Here is a 16101-nt window from a genome sequence, read left to right on the forward strand (position 1 = left end):
CTGACATACCACTTTTTTGGGGAAAAGGGCTAGGGTCATGATGGTAGCACGTCACACCTAAGCTACTACGTTGTGGTTTCTATTCCTACCACTAACATCACCCCACTAATACTATAAAAAAAACTAACTCTTAATCTACTTGAAAAACCATGTAGGCGCTTGCCTTCCCCACTGAATTACCCCAAAAAAGAAAAATAATAGTTATCCCAAGGGGTCGCCTCCCATTGATACAATCGTTGCATATACATGTCATGTAATGATAATTTTGACGATTTAGCCCTTACCTTCACTACTCTCCAACTGCACATAGGAGACCGGCCACCTCTTGGCTGTCCACCTTGGGCTATCTCAAACCTTAATAAGAGCTGATCTTGCAGACCCTTTACAGTTGTTTCTTATGCCCAAGATTAAAGGATTTTGACTCGACTCTCGGGCTCAAACTTCCCAATTAGCGTGAGTCAATGACATTACAAAGCATGCATATCTGGTCCTGCATGAACCATAGTTGCACTAAATACGATATCACTAGTCTCAAGGTCTTAAACCCTAAAGTATTTTCAACTTTCTCATAAGGCACATCCCTATAAAGAAATAACTTTTCCTCCTCCAGAATTTGGAAATCATTAGGGCTTTTAGATTTAAGTGAGATTGGTTTCACAATACCTAAGTGATTGTTGCAGAAATCAATGGCTGGGTGGATCCTCTTTGTTTGTACTAGGCATGTGTGGTTCCTGTAAAATTGTTTTCTAGAAATTTTTTCAATTTAGGAATTTTTCATACTAATTGGTCTTAGTGCATCTTTTCACATCAATTGACAATTAATTAATGTACAAATATTCCCATACTTACATGAGAGCATTATTTTATATGAAAATATTTTTCGAAAAACAATTTCACGCGAATCAAAAGCAGCAGCGGCATCATTTTTTTCTTGAGCTGTGCATATAGAACGTAGATGCAAACAGAGAATCTGACCGTCCAATAATAATCATGGACGGTTCAATGCAAGACTATTTGATTAAGGTAGTGGGATGGCTTATTTCTCATTTATGACGAACAGAAGCATCTAGCCATCCATTCTTAACATCGTACGAATGAGATACCTGTCTGGATCCGTATAAAAAAAAGAAGTGGGTACCATACTGTAGCAGCCTGTGGTAACATCTAACTGGGCACCAAAAACGGGTATCTTCGTCGTCTAAAAAGTTTCGGACTTCAAACTTGTGACTCTTCTTCTCTCTTCCGTCCTTATGTGACTGGTAATCATCCGAAGAAGAGGAGGAGCGAGAAATAACGAGAAAGAGAGTGAGAGAGGTAAAAAATATGCATTTCTTTGTTTGCTTTTGCTGCTGATAATTTCCTTGATATATTTCAATTCTTCACTTTTAGGGTTAAAAGATGCAGTAGGTTTGGGAAAAATTTGATGACATTTAGTTCTTGCTTGATCTTAGGTTAACCAGAAGAGAAAAGATTATCGGTTTTTTTTTCATAATTAGTACTTTTCCTTCTAATTTTTTCCTTTAAATTTGGCAACTGTAAACATGTGTCCTATTATTATGTAATTTTTAGATTCATAGGGCCTGAAATTCGAACCATACATTAACTCCAACTATTTGATGCTTGTGATTTATTTCATATCTGCTTAGATTATACTCATTTATGTGTCTAAGCTAATCTATGTGGTCACTACTGTTTCTGAATATTGTTGGTTTCTGAGTTCTTGTGTTTTGGGTTATTATATGCGTGATTTGTATAGACAGGCCTTGTATTTGTTAAACAGCAATTTTCTCATTGCTTTTGTTCCATTTCTTGTGTGGAAAAAACACCTTTTTTGCGGGGACATATTGAGTACCATACACTAGTCTTTTCTGTTTCCCAAATCTCAACCAAGGGATGTTTTTCCGCATCAACTCTATGATATATTTGTAGTTAGGGCTTTTAATGTTTCGCAAAAGTTGCTTTTTAGAGCTCTTGAAGAAGCTTAGTTACTACTGCAATATCATTGGCATGGCCTTCATAAAACCCTTTCCATAACTTGAGGTACTTCGTTTGAATTAAATTGGATTGCTTGGATACTCTGTTTGCTACTGTTTATGACATTTTCTTTGTATCTATTGTGTTCTTGGATCTCTGTGTTTTTGAAGCAATTATTGAAATAGTATTGTTCTGATTTTGCTGATTTTTAATGATCTGTTCCATGTACGTGTGTTGATATGCTACTTAAATTTCAGCTGATAGTGGTTCAACACGGGTTGTATGATGTACCTTGTAGAAATTTAATCTTGTGGTGTATTATTTGCATTATGTATTCATAATTATTACCAGTTTCCAATAGGGTTGGAGATGTGGTTATTTCATGAATCCTTGTTCGAAAAGAGTCCCATAGGATTAGAACATTTTGTTTCTCTCTATTGAAGATCTTGACTTGCATTTTCTCTCTAGAAATTGTTTTCTTGTTATATGGGCTCCTACTTAGAAACAATTTTGACATAGCTTAACAGGTTATTCAGCATCCTTGTATGCTTTGGGCACTTTCAAATATTGTATTGGTGTAGTGCAGAAGGTGTTTATCTGGGCAGAAGGACAAAGAGTTAGCCTTAGTTGATTATTCGGCAATTCTTTCTGGACTCTAAGTTTCCTTGTTCTCCTGTTTCTAGTGAGTCCTTTCTTTATTGGGTTACTTATGGTGGATGGTGACATCTTGGGTGTTATTTGTGAGAGATAACAGTCACATGCTCCATTTATGTTTCTTTTGCATATGCCTCTGTGTTTCTACACTGCTCAGTGTACCTTGATGCATATTCTCTGATATCGATGAAATATTTAGGAAATAAAACTTCATTTTTCTTTCTTGCTTGTAGTGTAGCTTGGTTTTTGAGGGACAAGCTTCAATGTTGAAATCAACAACATCCATTTTATTGATTGATGAAGAACCATATGTAAATTGGATCCAAAATAAGTATGCAAGCTCTGGGCAGCAGAGTGTCAGTTAGTAAAGTCTCAAAGAGCCTAAAATACTCTGCCTTCGAAAACCTGAAGCCCCGTCTCGTCTATGCCCATGCTTTGAACAATGGATGGGTGTTCTTTTATGGTTAGCATCATGTTTTCCTGCATAACCAGCTTACAAAGAAACTCTGTAAATCAGAATTAACATTTTGTGTGTTCATAGTGCCTAAGGTACCTAGTGACTTGGTCACCAACCATTGTATACTCACAAAGGACCATGATCCATTGTGTCTCATCTGATTTAAGGAAGGTTGTATTCGGATAGTTAATATTATGGAGAGCTGCCTTACTATTACTTGGAAAAGCATATGAGATGCATAGGCATTACTAGATACAATGCAAGCCCTGGATCATTAGAAACCTTGAGGCCACCAATGTTTCCTATGTTTGGTGCTTCATCTATTGTTCTATGATTATCCTCCCCTTTCAAACTCTGAAGCGCTCTTCCTCCCCCTGGCTGGCATGGATATCCTAACTTGATCAGCTAATAGCTCTGACGGATTCTCGGTTTCCTCTTTCTACCAGTCCTCACTTCCCGCCAATCAAGCCCTTCATCTCTTACAAGGCCTGTCTCACTCCAGTCCCATTGAAGATTCAAGCCTTCATTTGGATTGCCCTGCTTACAAGAGTCTATACTATATATGAGATCCACCGAAGGGTCATCCAGATTCTGACAGATGTGTATTGTGCAAGTAGGGGGAGGAATCCAATGACCACCTCCTTCTGCACTATCCTCTCCCCACCAAACTTTCGGCCATACTCTAGTAGTTCAACCCATGCTGGTCACTTTGGGGGCCACACAAAAGCTCAGTCTTACTTCTCACCACCATACCGCTCAAAGGGCTCTTCCTATGGAGAGCTTCAATTATGGCCTTACTATGGACAATTTGTCGGGAAAGGGATAACCAGACATTTTAATGGTAAGGAAGCCTCCATCCGAGTTATCCAATCTGCATCAATTCCACCACCATTTTTTCGGCTATTTAACAAAGTTCCAACTTGTTCTCCTGTGCACACTTCCCTGCCAATTAGAAGAGAGTTATTAACCACCTCCCCAGGCCCATTATTACAAGATCCAGCCTTTGGTGCCCTCTGGAGCCTGGCTGTATGAAAATTATCATCGAAGATTGCCCCCTGGCAATCCTGGAAGCTCAGGACATAGCGGCATCTTCAGAGAATACCCTGGTAATAACCTATTGACTTTCTCTTGCTACATGTCTCATGGATTCTACAGCAGCTGAAACTGTTGCGGTAGTAGAAAGCCTTAAGAGGCTGGAACCTTCTTGGAATTTCCCCACCCTCATCCTTGAAGGGACTCTAAGAACATTAGCAATGGGCTTTACCAACCAAGCCATATCGGTGGAGTACTCAACCACCTTTATGACTAGGTATCCTTCCTCTGCAGGGAATCTTCGATTGATATTCACCCATACAGCCAGGGAGGCAAACCACATAGTGATGACTGGCAAAGCGAGGGGCAGCAGGGTTTCCCCAGGGCCCTAGTAGCATCTATATAGACACCACACTAACAGCAGTTCCCCAGCCGCCTTATGGGTGCCGCAAGCATCCTGTGAGCTCACCTTCTTACTTCTCTCCTCTCTATCTCCTCCTCTTGGACCTCTATCTGCCTCTCACAGCTCTCTATCTTTGTCTCATCTCTTCTTTCACTACCTCTTCTGTCGTAGTGGGTTTCCTGTCTCTTAATGCACTGTATATAGCATTCGGTTTGCGGGCTGCCCCATTTTATGAAATGTACACATACACTTTATTGATGTACTATTACAGTTGACTATTTCCAAAAAAAAAAAAAGCATTATTTGATGATGTGTGTGCATTCTAAACATGTTAATCTTTATTTGATATGCCTTTAAAATATTTTAGAACACTAGTTGTAAAAACTAGTGATTAGTTGTTGAGTTGTATATTTTGTAATATTTCTCACACATGTCGTCCTAATATTTTTTTTATCAAAAAACAATTGCCCTAGTATTTCATTTCAAACTTTTTGAGAAGTGGTAGAATAAAGTATTTTGTCTTATTGTTATGACTAGTTTATTACCAAGGACCAAATTTTCATCTCCATGGGAGGTGTGTGTATTTGCAATCACTTGGGTTCGGAGCTTGATGTAACTTCTACATGTGCACTTCCCTATACATATTCAAAATGTGTATTCTCATATCCAAAGCTATTATAATTACTGATGCACTTAAACTAATTGTTTGACAATTACAAATTATTGTTTGAAATAAATTGGAAGTTTGCATATTTGATTGTATGCATGAATGTGACTACTTGTGAATTTATTACTTTGGATATTCATGCATATATTTGAACATTATTGAAGGTTATCATGGAATTGCATATACTGGTCTAAGAGGCTATTGATCAAGAATGAGGTGACACCTTGAGAGTTGATAAGTATGTCAACTTATTGATATGTCATTTGAAGGGCCTTATGAGACACTGTATAATAAAGGTGGTGACCATTGTTAAAGAATGCCTTATGGAATTTAGTTTGGGATTGTTGTATCTTTGTATAGCTTCCATTACTCTCACTCACCTTGTTTTTTGGTTTATAACATGGGAAACATCCGTGTCTTTTTAGGATTTCTAGTTTCTTGGGCCTGAACTGTATCTTTTATGGCTAAGGCATCGCATATGCTTTACCTAGGCTCACCAAGGTTGCTGCACACTGTTAAGTATCTTGGTATAACATTACTTAGATTAGGTGGCTTGCCATTAATCATGCTCCTTTGTGAGTATATACTGGCAGTTGGAAGAGTCATTAAATTCCTTCGGCACACTTTCATAATGCCAAGTTGCTAACTTTATCTTATAAAGTTTCTTGGAGATCTTATCATTCAGGGAACCAAAATACTCACACTTGTGAGGCAAAATACTCACACTTGTGAGGCTTTTGTGCTTTCAGATTGATGCCCATCAGCATGCAGGGTTTGGAATGCGTGTATGTGTGGTGTCATAACCATATGTATGCATTGCCTGTTCCTGTATGTGCTCGATAGCATGCATCTATGCTTATGGGTGGGAATGTATATTGTGTGTGTGGTATTTTGTGTGCATGCACTTCCTCATGTTGGGTTTCACTTTTGTTGCATTTCTGTCTCAAGTTTATGTTCAAATTGTCCTTTGTCTGTATTTTTTTTGTGGATTTGTTTGTATGATTTAGCCCTCTTTGTTTTGTATCTGTTGAGTGTAGGGGGAACGGTAAGGTTTGCAAGCTTGTATTTATACTTTTATAGTTTTATACAAATAATTATGTTGTACGTGTCATTTCTCAACTGTGAAAACACAATCCATTGTAGAGATGAATGCTTTGCAAAGTTTTCATTTTTGCTTAATGTACACACTATTGGCTATTGCCTATTGTGGTTCCATGAATTGTAGTAGTTCTAAATTGTTTTTTCGCTTTGTAATTAGTTAATTACTGTTTCGGGTCTGTTTATAAAAGCATGTCATCACATGTCAGTGATTTTTGTGGCAGTCTTTGGGCACAATTATTCCTCGAATAGTTTTCTCTAGAAATTTACTGCTCCCGGGCCATTATTAGCTAGAACAATCATTACACATTAATTGTGCAGTTTGATATTCATGTTTATCTCGTAAATTTTATTCATTACTATCACATTTAATGTGTCTGAATTTTGTTCATTTGCAACTCCTTTCAGTAGCTCAGAAAACGACTTGCAGGAAAGCTTCTAAAACTATCATTTGGATGGTTTCTGTTTTCCCCTTGTTTGATGGCGGATTGGATGTCATGAGGCTCATTTTTTATATCCTTTTCTGTTGGAAGTTGGACCTGGTTAATTTTAAGGCTTCCCTCTAGTTGTAAAAGAACAGCCTCAATACTTCTAATTGATGAACCTAGCATTTAGATATCTGCTATATTCTCAAATTTTCATGCCAATCATTTGCAGCTAGCTGAGTATAATCCTCCACATCTGTTTTATAGCTTCACTTGCACTGAAATATTGTCTGTCTTGGGTGTTTTCTGCTGTGATTTTGCCATATGATATGGGCTTTCTACTTGATTTCGTAATTGCTTTCGGATGTTTTTCAGTTATAGTATAACTCCATTAATCATGTGAGGTGTACCTGTTGTATCCATGATAACTATTAAAATAAAATAAAAAATCTCTTTTATAAGCCTATTCACTTTTCTATCTTGTATTGCGGTAGACATTTAATAAGGATCATATTTATAGCCTACGTTCTGCTTCAGAAGTCAATACAATATGCTTCTCTCTTCCTTCCACAAAAACCTTAAGAAAATTAATCTTGTAGTGTATGATATTTTCTAGTGACTTCAGCTACCTTCTGGTGGTGTCCATTGCCCTTTTATTTCTTAATTGGATTAAATCTATTTTGGCTTTCGTTGATTAATTCTGATTTCCTTATAGGATTCATAGTACGACTCATTTAGTTGGGTGTTAAAGATGGATGCTCTAGATTCAGTTGTTGATCCCTTGAGGGACTTTGCTAAAGACAGTGTTCGCCTAGTTAAGAGATGCCACAAACCTGACCGCAAAGGTACAATTCACCACAAAAATTCAAGTAATGAAGAATAAATATTGATTGTTAGAAATATGGTTTCGGTGTATTTTCTTTCTCAGTTTACGAATCATTTTCGTATTCCTTCCCTTCTTTATTGTTTTTTTTCTATCTGCTTATGTTCTATAATCTGGTGCAGAATTCACAAAGGTTGCCTTCAGGACTGCAATTGGGTTTGTCGTCATGGGATTTGTTGGTTTCTTTGTGAAGCTTATATTCATCCCTATCAACAACATCATTGTTGGATCTGTTTAGGTACGATTTTCTTCCTCTTGCATTTATTTTACTAGCTAATAGCACGTGTGTTGCTCTAGTTGAGAAATTAGATGAAATCTAATGTTTAAAATATTTAATCTAAATGAAACATATATATATATATATATATACACTTTTACCTTGTTATTTTTAATTTATTTCTATAATTTTTTAGTTCTCATATTGAAATTTTATTTTTTCCAAAATTAAAGTTATCATTTAAGAATTTTTGGGACCGATTCTCAAACCAGGGAATCAATCCGGTTTGCCTATTCGGACCAGATTTTCGGAAGCCGGGTAGACCCAGACGATCTGATTTTTGAAACACTGCTATAAAGCAACTTAGTTATGCATCATTTGACAAATTAAGCGTTTGCTATTTCTTATGATATATTGGCTTGGATGTGCACAAGGTTGTTTATGCAATGGCATAATTATGGTGGATAGTTGGTGTATTGCATGGTTTTTCGATGTGCCTATAATCGTGAATTTATTTTCTTTATCCTTCTGGAGGGTATAATGATGATTTTGATTGGTTTTTTTTGCTGTGGGAGCAGCCATTTACAGTTTCAAATTACAGAAACGTGGCCGGCTTTGAAGATGCCTAATGATGCAATGCATGATTTGAGTAGCGCATCTACATGGGTGATGAGATGTATGGAGATGACGTTGTTGGGTTTCTGAACTAGGTCCCCTCTTCTTATTCTGAAGCGGTTTTCGGAGTTGGTTTACATGTTTCTGGGACTTTCGTGTGAGGATGATTTGTTCTATTATGGGATTGTTTTTTGGGTACGGTTTGTATAGAGCCTAGGCTCTAAACAATTCAATTAGAGCCTACCTTCAAATAGTATAAAAAAAATGTGGTTTCTATATTGGAAATCCTTGTGATAGGCTTAAGATATGTTTTCATATTTATTTATACAGTTTAAAGCTTCAAAAATTTTGTAGATCGACAGAACTACGAAAACTTGAAAATCTTGAAAATTGACTGTCCAAAAATGTGTTACAAAATACACTATTTTCAAAACTTGAAATATATTTTTTTTCTCATGTCCATATTTCTTGATGTCAAGATGATCAACATCAAAACATCTTCTAGTGAAATTTTTGAGGTAAGCTCAAATTTGATTAGTTAGAGCCACGGCTTTATATAAACTCTTCTTTTTTTTGTTTAGGGTGAAGTATGTATAGAGCCAAGGTTCTAAACAATCAAAGTAGAGCGTACCTTCAAATACTGTCGAGAAATATGGTTTCAATACTGAAAATATTTGTGATAGAAAAAATAGTGTAGATCGAGTAGATCTATGAAAATTTGAAAATTGACGGTCCAAAAATGCATTACAAGATGTACTATTTTCAAAACTTGAAATTCATTTTTTTCTCATGTTCATGCATCTTCATGTGGAGATGATCAATTTGAAGATATTTGGGCATGAAAACATTCTTTTAGGTAGGCTCTAATTTGATTGTCTAATGCCTTGATTCTATATAAACTTTTTCTCTTTTTTTAGAGAAATTAATTCAATATACAAAATAAAGTACCGGAAGTTTAGAACATCTACCAAAATTGTGGTGTGAGTGGCTTTCCATGGGATATGGGCCTCAAAACGATTTTCTAGATCTTCTATGTCAAGGGTCTCTCTCACTCTCTTTCCATTTGGATGACTTTCTAGATCCATTTTGTCGAGCATGATCATTGAGATTGGATTTGAGCGACTGGTCTGATCGATTAGACTGTCAAATTGTATTTTGGTTGGCTTGATCAAAAGTAAAAGTTGGATTTAGTTAAGAGATTATATATAATTAGACCATTTACTTATTGTACAAGATCACAATTGCTTATAACCATCTGATATCCAAATTGATAGCTTGAGTGTGTTATGAAGTTCGAAAAAATTTCATTTGTAATTTTGTGCTTAATCTATGGAATAAATGCAACCGTTTTGTATAAAAAGTAAATGGATTCATTGAATATCAATTAATGTTTGATTAGTATTGAGAAGTCAAAATTACTAGTTTTGATTGACTCGACCTGTGAAATAGAGGGGTAAAATTTTTATTAGCACATTTTATATTTTATATAATTTTTATTTTTATTCTCTTTAATATTCAGTGCACTCAATTCGATCGGTAATCAGTTTGGTTTTAATTGGATCAGACGGATTTTTAGCAAAGTCAGTCATAATAACACGCGGTCTCTCGTGGGTAGTAGGTGGTTTAGGTCTCATTTCTTTGCATTCATGTTCTTCATGAGTGCATTCGAACTATTGTCGAATCATGTCTATTCATTGATCAGGCCGTATTGGATTGCATTGGATGTGAAATTGGGTACATGACATCTTCTCATTGGGGCGCAACTATAAAAAAATATTAAAAATAATTTTTTGATAAAATATAATGACCAAAATACTCCTTAAAACTTTTAGGGGTATTTTGGTCATTTTATTTTATTAGAAATATTTTTTTATATTTTTATCTAGTGTGAGTTTAATAGAGGATTGGACGTCCAAAATTTTAGTATCAAAATAGTTTATAGAAAAAACGTTAAAAATAAAATAGTGTAAGATGTGACATTGTGATTGGGGCAATCTTAGCCCTCCATTCAGAATCGAGGGTAGGATAAAGGGAAATATATAAGTTTTATGCTGTAGGAGAAGCATAGAAAGCTTGCCCCCAAGTTATAAAATTATTGTTCAAACCTTTACTATAGGATTGAAGTTAAGTACATCACAATGCAAAGACCCGAATATGTGTGGTCCATCCAAAATATTGTTGCATATATCAATGAAATAAAAAAAATACAAAATAAAAATACAAAAGTAATCAAACTTCTCTAGATATAAAGAAAATAACAAAATGTTAAAGAAAATTTGAAGCTCACATTGAATTCCTAGCTACCCAGATCTTTAGTATCATTGAATCTCTCTCTTGTTGTTTACAAGGATGACATGGCTTTAAAGAAAAAAAGGATTTTTCATTGAATTTTGAGACTTATAATTGTTTTGATATATTTTTTTTTTTAGGAAATATAGTGCTTGTATCTTTTCATACACGTTTTTAAAGGAACATATAAGTAAAAACTTTTATGGAACCTTTTGTTCAATTAAGATTCTTAATTTTACTCCCACTATTAGCGTGCTTATTTTTAAACCACAATTCAATAATATTAAATTAATGAAGAAATAAAGTTATAAAGAAGGAATTTTTTTTTTGAATTTTTTTAAAAAGATAAAATGCAGGTTTATATTGGTTTCATTAAAAAAAAACGTGATATTTTTTTAAGATCTTTTAAAAAACTTGAAGTCTTAAATATTTCAAAAAATCATATTTTTTTAAAATAAAATCATGTTTTACGCCGAGACTCACCAACTATGGGTACAACCATTCTACAAGTTATTTACCCCGTTTCCTTTTGAAGCAGGCTCATGCGGGAGCAAAAATTTACAAAAACTCCCTCGGGAAGGAGATTTCCCAATAAGGAATTTTTTTTTATCCTAGAGTTTTGATTCCATTTGAAAATTCTCCTACGAGTTTTTCAAAAATAGGAAAATATCTCTTCAAATCTTATTTTTATATTTCATTTCTCTATAGATTAAAGATTTTAAAACCAAAAAATATCTCTTTAGACTTCATTTTTTGATATAATTAAATATTCAAAACCTATCGAAAGGCATAGATATTCCGTCTATTGTATTTTTTAACCCCTGACCAACTCTCATCCATTTTTTTAGCCGAATAAAATTTTTAAAAAATGCCATTTCTAAACCTCTTGTATCTGCACGGGGTTCTCTCCCCTTATGAATCTCCCAAACCCTCTCTCTCTTTCCATATTTTTCCCGACTCTTTCTCTCTCAGTCTCTCTCCCCACATTGCTTATTCTCTCTCTCCCCGTGCTTCCCGAAATGCATCATTTTTAAACCATATGGATTTGGTCGAATTCATTCAACAATTGTTCATCAACTTTGTGTTGATAGAGCTTATTGTAGTTGAAGGCGCTCGATTTCTCGTCGCCATGAACTAGAAATGGAGACCAATAGATAGAGATTGCGAGGTTATAGAAATTGAAGAGCCATCTCCTGAATTTCTTTTTGTGTCACTGTATAGGAGTTCTGGTGATGGAGAAAATGAAGAGAGGAGACATATGTGGAGACTCAAGCTGGTTCCTCGCCATCAAATCTTCTGAAATAGAGAGAGAAAGAGAGGGATTGAATTTGGGGAGGGGGCAGCCATGAGAGGGAAGTCATTTCCAGTGTCGATAACCCGTATCAGGACGGCCAATGGCCATATTGTTCTGGTTTTCTTTAATGGTGGAGCACGTGGTTCCATTTTAGAGATGGGGAGAGGGGTTAGCTACCCATTTTCCTGGGAAGATATCACATGATGGTGTATCTACCTCTGTAACAAGAGATTTTTGGAAAATGTGGAGAGAGAGAGAGAGAGCTAGAGAGAGAAAGATAGCTAGAGAGAGAAAGTGACATACCTTTGTTGGGGTGTGGTGAAAGAGTGAGATACATATGGGGGGAGAGAGAAAAAGAGTTGAGGAGCACAGGGAGAGAGAAAGAATGGGGAAATAGGAAAAAGAGAGAGGGGTTTGGGAGATTCACGGGAGAGAGTTGGAGAAAAGAGAAAGTTGGTCTAAAAAATGATATTTTTTTAAAATTGTTTTGGCTATGGGTAAAAAGGAGTAAAGCTCTAATAGAAGATATTATTGCTAAAATTTCTGACTCGATAAATAGATTTTGAAACTTTGGATCCACATAAAAAATGAAATTTAAAAATAGTACGTCATATTTTCGTTTTAATATAAAAATAGCATTGAATAATAAGCACTTAGATATGTCCGTCTCAAAGTCGCATCTATGTACAACCATGGGCTAATTTAAAGTGTATAGGTAAGTGTGCGTGGATGCATTTTTGAGTTTTTTTCAAATGAGTTAGCTTTTTATGCTTTCTCTAACGCATAAAACTTATATACTTCCTTTTATCCAACTATATATTTTGAATGGAGGGTTAAGATTGCCTCAATCACAATGTTACGTCTCTATATTATTTTATGTTTAACTTTTTTTCTATAAACTATTTTGACACTAAATTTTTGACATCCATTCTTCTATTAAACTTGCACTAGCAAAAATATAATAAAAATATTTTCGATAAAATAAAATGATCAAAATACCTCCAAAAGCTTTAAGGGTATTTTGGTTATTATATTTTATCGAAAAAATATTTTTAATATTTTTTATAGGTACGCTTCAATGAAAAGATGACAACGTACCAAAATTTCATATCCATATAATTTGTATAAAAAAACTAAAAATAAAATAATTTAAGAGATCTAATATCAAAAAGTGGATGACTCCCTTGATCAAAATTGAATGGCTTAATACTAGGGGAGGATAAAACTTCTACCCTAAAGAACTATAGAAACCTTTTCCTTTTCAAATTGATCAGCACATTAAATCAGCTTTTGCGAGAGGGAGCAAATATGCAATTTGGTCCTACGAGCATGTAATCTTTTCACTTTTATCATGTGAAACTTCTCGAGAAAGCCGTACTACCAGTTTTCAAAAGTTCACCGATCGAATGGTAAAATGGGCGTCTTAACCCCTCCCTAGAAAGCGTGTTCTGGACCACATGACGTGGCTCAAAGACCGTATTAAGCCCGGCTGGACTTAGCTAGGGCCATGCCTGGTCAAAGCCAAGCTTGGCTAGGACCAGTACTATACAGACTAGGGCCAGGCAAGAGCCTAGACCCGGACCCTTACCAGCCCTTGAGAGTCACTAGTTGGTCTCGTTTTTGCCCCAAATTGAACGGATAGGTTTGAGTTGAACCAGGCGATTCCGCCGCATAAATTGGGAAACATTAGATTAAGGGAGAAATCAGATTAATTTTCCGATGTGTTTATATCTGGGCTCGTTTCCTGGGAGAATAGCTTATAACTTTGGCTCAATGCTCTCTCAAAAATACTTTGCCTTGATGGTTTTTTAGCTGATCTACAAGAACTATAGCAAATTATCTTTTGGATCTAAAAACTTGTTCGAAGAAATCAAGAGATAAAGAATGCAAGGTTTCTTTTTAAATGATTGATTTAACAAATGTGCTTGTTTAATAAAACACTTTTTTTAAAAAAGATCAGGTTAATTGTGTGTATGTGTATATATACGGATTGCCTACAATGAGATCATTTATCTTGGTACTAGAAGGTCAATGTGAAATCTAACAACTTGGATGTGTCACAAAATTTAAGAAAAAAATCTTTTGAACTTTGAGCTTGGTCAATAGAATAAATACAGCCACACAATTTCACATCTAATGGTCAAGATTAATTGTGACTGCCTTGTACTAAAGGTAAATTATCATATTATACATTTTTTCTTACACACACATATGCATATGGGTTACGTTATATGACCATCAATGATCAAGATTAATTGTTACTTTCTAGTATCAAAGGTAAATAGTCACATTATATATATAGTAATGATCCTATAGGACCTCCCCCACCCATGTGGACCTCAAAGGAACATCACTAAAGTTGGCACGGATCTCTAAAAAAGTTATCACATCGGTGTGGGACTTGACTTTTCTATAATTCCATGCCAAATTTAATGGTGATCCTTTCAAGTCTTAAACACATGGGTGCAAGAGGGTCCCATAGGATCAATTTTCATATATATATATATATATATATATATATATATATATATATATATATATATATATATATATATATATATATATATATATATATATATATAAGTAATGATCTGTGTGTAGGATCACTATTAAATTTGGCATATATCTCTAAAAAAATTATCAAATGGGTGTGGTACTCGACTTTTCTAGAGATCCGTGTCATATTTAATGGTGATCCTTTGGAGTCCTATACACATGGGTGTGGGAGGGTCTCATAGGATCATTAATATATATATATATATATATATATATATATATATATATATATATATATATATATATATATATATATATATATATATATATATATATATATATATATATATATATTAAAACTCTTCCCAACGCCTATAAGTAAAAGTGAACATTGATTTTGCCTACCTTCATCACCATCCAAACTTCATCGCACGGTCACAGTTGTCCGATAATGTTTCAATTTTTTATTTTTTTTATACAAATCCAAATTAGTTGAAATTTGCAGCGTGTGTACATCTTAGTGAGGCGCACCTAATAAAAATATGAAAAAAATAATTTGTAAAATATAAATTGATCAAAATACCCCCAAATATGTACGGGGGTATTTTTACCAATTTATATTTTATAATTTTTTTCTTTCATATTTTTATTAAGTGTGCCTCCCTAAGATGTACGCAACTTCGATTTTCAAATCATACTGATTAATAAAAATAAAATGAAATTAAAACACTACTGAACAACTATGATTTTGCGATGAAGTTTGGATGGTGATGAGGGTAGGCGAAATCACTGTTCATTTTCGTCTATAGGAGTTTTTTAGTATATATATATATATATATATATATATATATATATAAAGTTCCCGTATGCCCATGTGCGTACTGCTACAGTAAACACCCAACAGCCCAAATTGAATATAGGCCAATTTGACGATCACGGTTGTCCGAGATATTTGAATTTTAGTTTTTTTTTTACAAATCCAAATTACTTAATATTTTACATGTGTGTTCGTCTCATCAAGGCACACCTAATAAAAATATAAAAAATAATAATTCGTAAAACAAAATTAACCAAAATGCCCCCTAAACGTTTTGGGGGTATTTTGGTGGATTTATTTCATGTAAATTATTTTTTTGATATTTTTGTAGATTCTCTTATTTTTGCATAACACATGTTTAAAATTTCAAGTGATTTGGATTTATAAAAAAAATATTAAAATTCAAGTACTACTAGACATTCGTGATCGTTAGATCAGCCTAGATTCCATCTGGGCCGTTCAGCGTTTACTATAGCCGTACACGATATATATATATATATATATATATATATATATATATATATATATATATATATATATATATATATATATATATATATATATATATATATATATATATATATATATATATATATATATATATAGTATATACTACAAAATACCTATGGATAAAAATGAACAGTATTTTCACTAATAGACTCGACGCCATCGGATTTTTTTGGACAGTGTGGATTAAAGATTGGCATGGACTTAGCATGTCCATCACGGGCATAGCAAGTCCTTCACGGGATTTTTTTCACGCAAATTTGATGCAAAAAT

At 34.4% G+C, this 16101-nt stretch overlaps 1 protein-coding gene and 1 pseudogene across 7 annotated transcripts; one reads left to right on the forward strand and one right to left on the reverse strand.

Annotated features, from left to right (window-relative positions):
- Nucleotides 1-1193: 1193 nt before the first annotated feature.
- Nucleotides 1194-8710, forward strand: LOC105420854 (protein transport protein Sec61 subunit gamma-1). Of its 7 annotated transcripts, XM_088851590.1 has the most exons (6): nucleotides 1194-1314; nucleotides 2561-2656; nucleotides 5352-5483; nucleotides 7426-7555; nucleotides 7716-7831; nucleotides 8389-8710. In XM_088851590.1, exons 4-5 carry the CDS (start codon nucleotides 7462-7464, stop codon nucleotides 7829-7831), a joined length of 210 nt encoding a protein of 69 aa, XP_088707716.1. In that variant the 5' UTR covers nucleotides 1194-1314; nucleotides 2561-2656; nucleotides 5352-5483; nucleotides 7426-7461; the 3' UTR covers nucleotides 8389-8710. The 7 variants fall into 7 exon arrangements, with proteins under 7 accessions (XP_088707716.1, XP_020524588.1, XP_088707717.1 ...); XM_020668929.2 differs by lacking the exon at nucleotides 5352-5483; XM_088851591.1 differs by lacking the exon at nucleotides 2561-2656.
- A 3034-nt stretch (nucleotides 8711-11744) lies between these two features.
- Nucleotides 11745-12158, reverse strand: LOC105420865 (xyloglucan O-acetyltransferase 2 pseudogene; annotated as a pseudogene).
- Nucleotides 12159-16101: the final 3943 nt, after the last annotated feature.

Source organism: Amborella trichopoda, chromosome 11 (genome assembly GCF_054954075.1).
Source record: "Amborella trichopoda isolate Santa Cruz 75 chromosome 11, AtrichopodaSantaCruz75HAP2 v2.0, whole genome shotgun sequence".
Taxonomy (NCBI): Eukaryota; Viridiplantae; Streptophyta; class Magnoliopsida; order Amborellales; family Amborellaceae; genus Amborella; species Amborella trichopoda.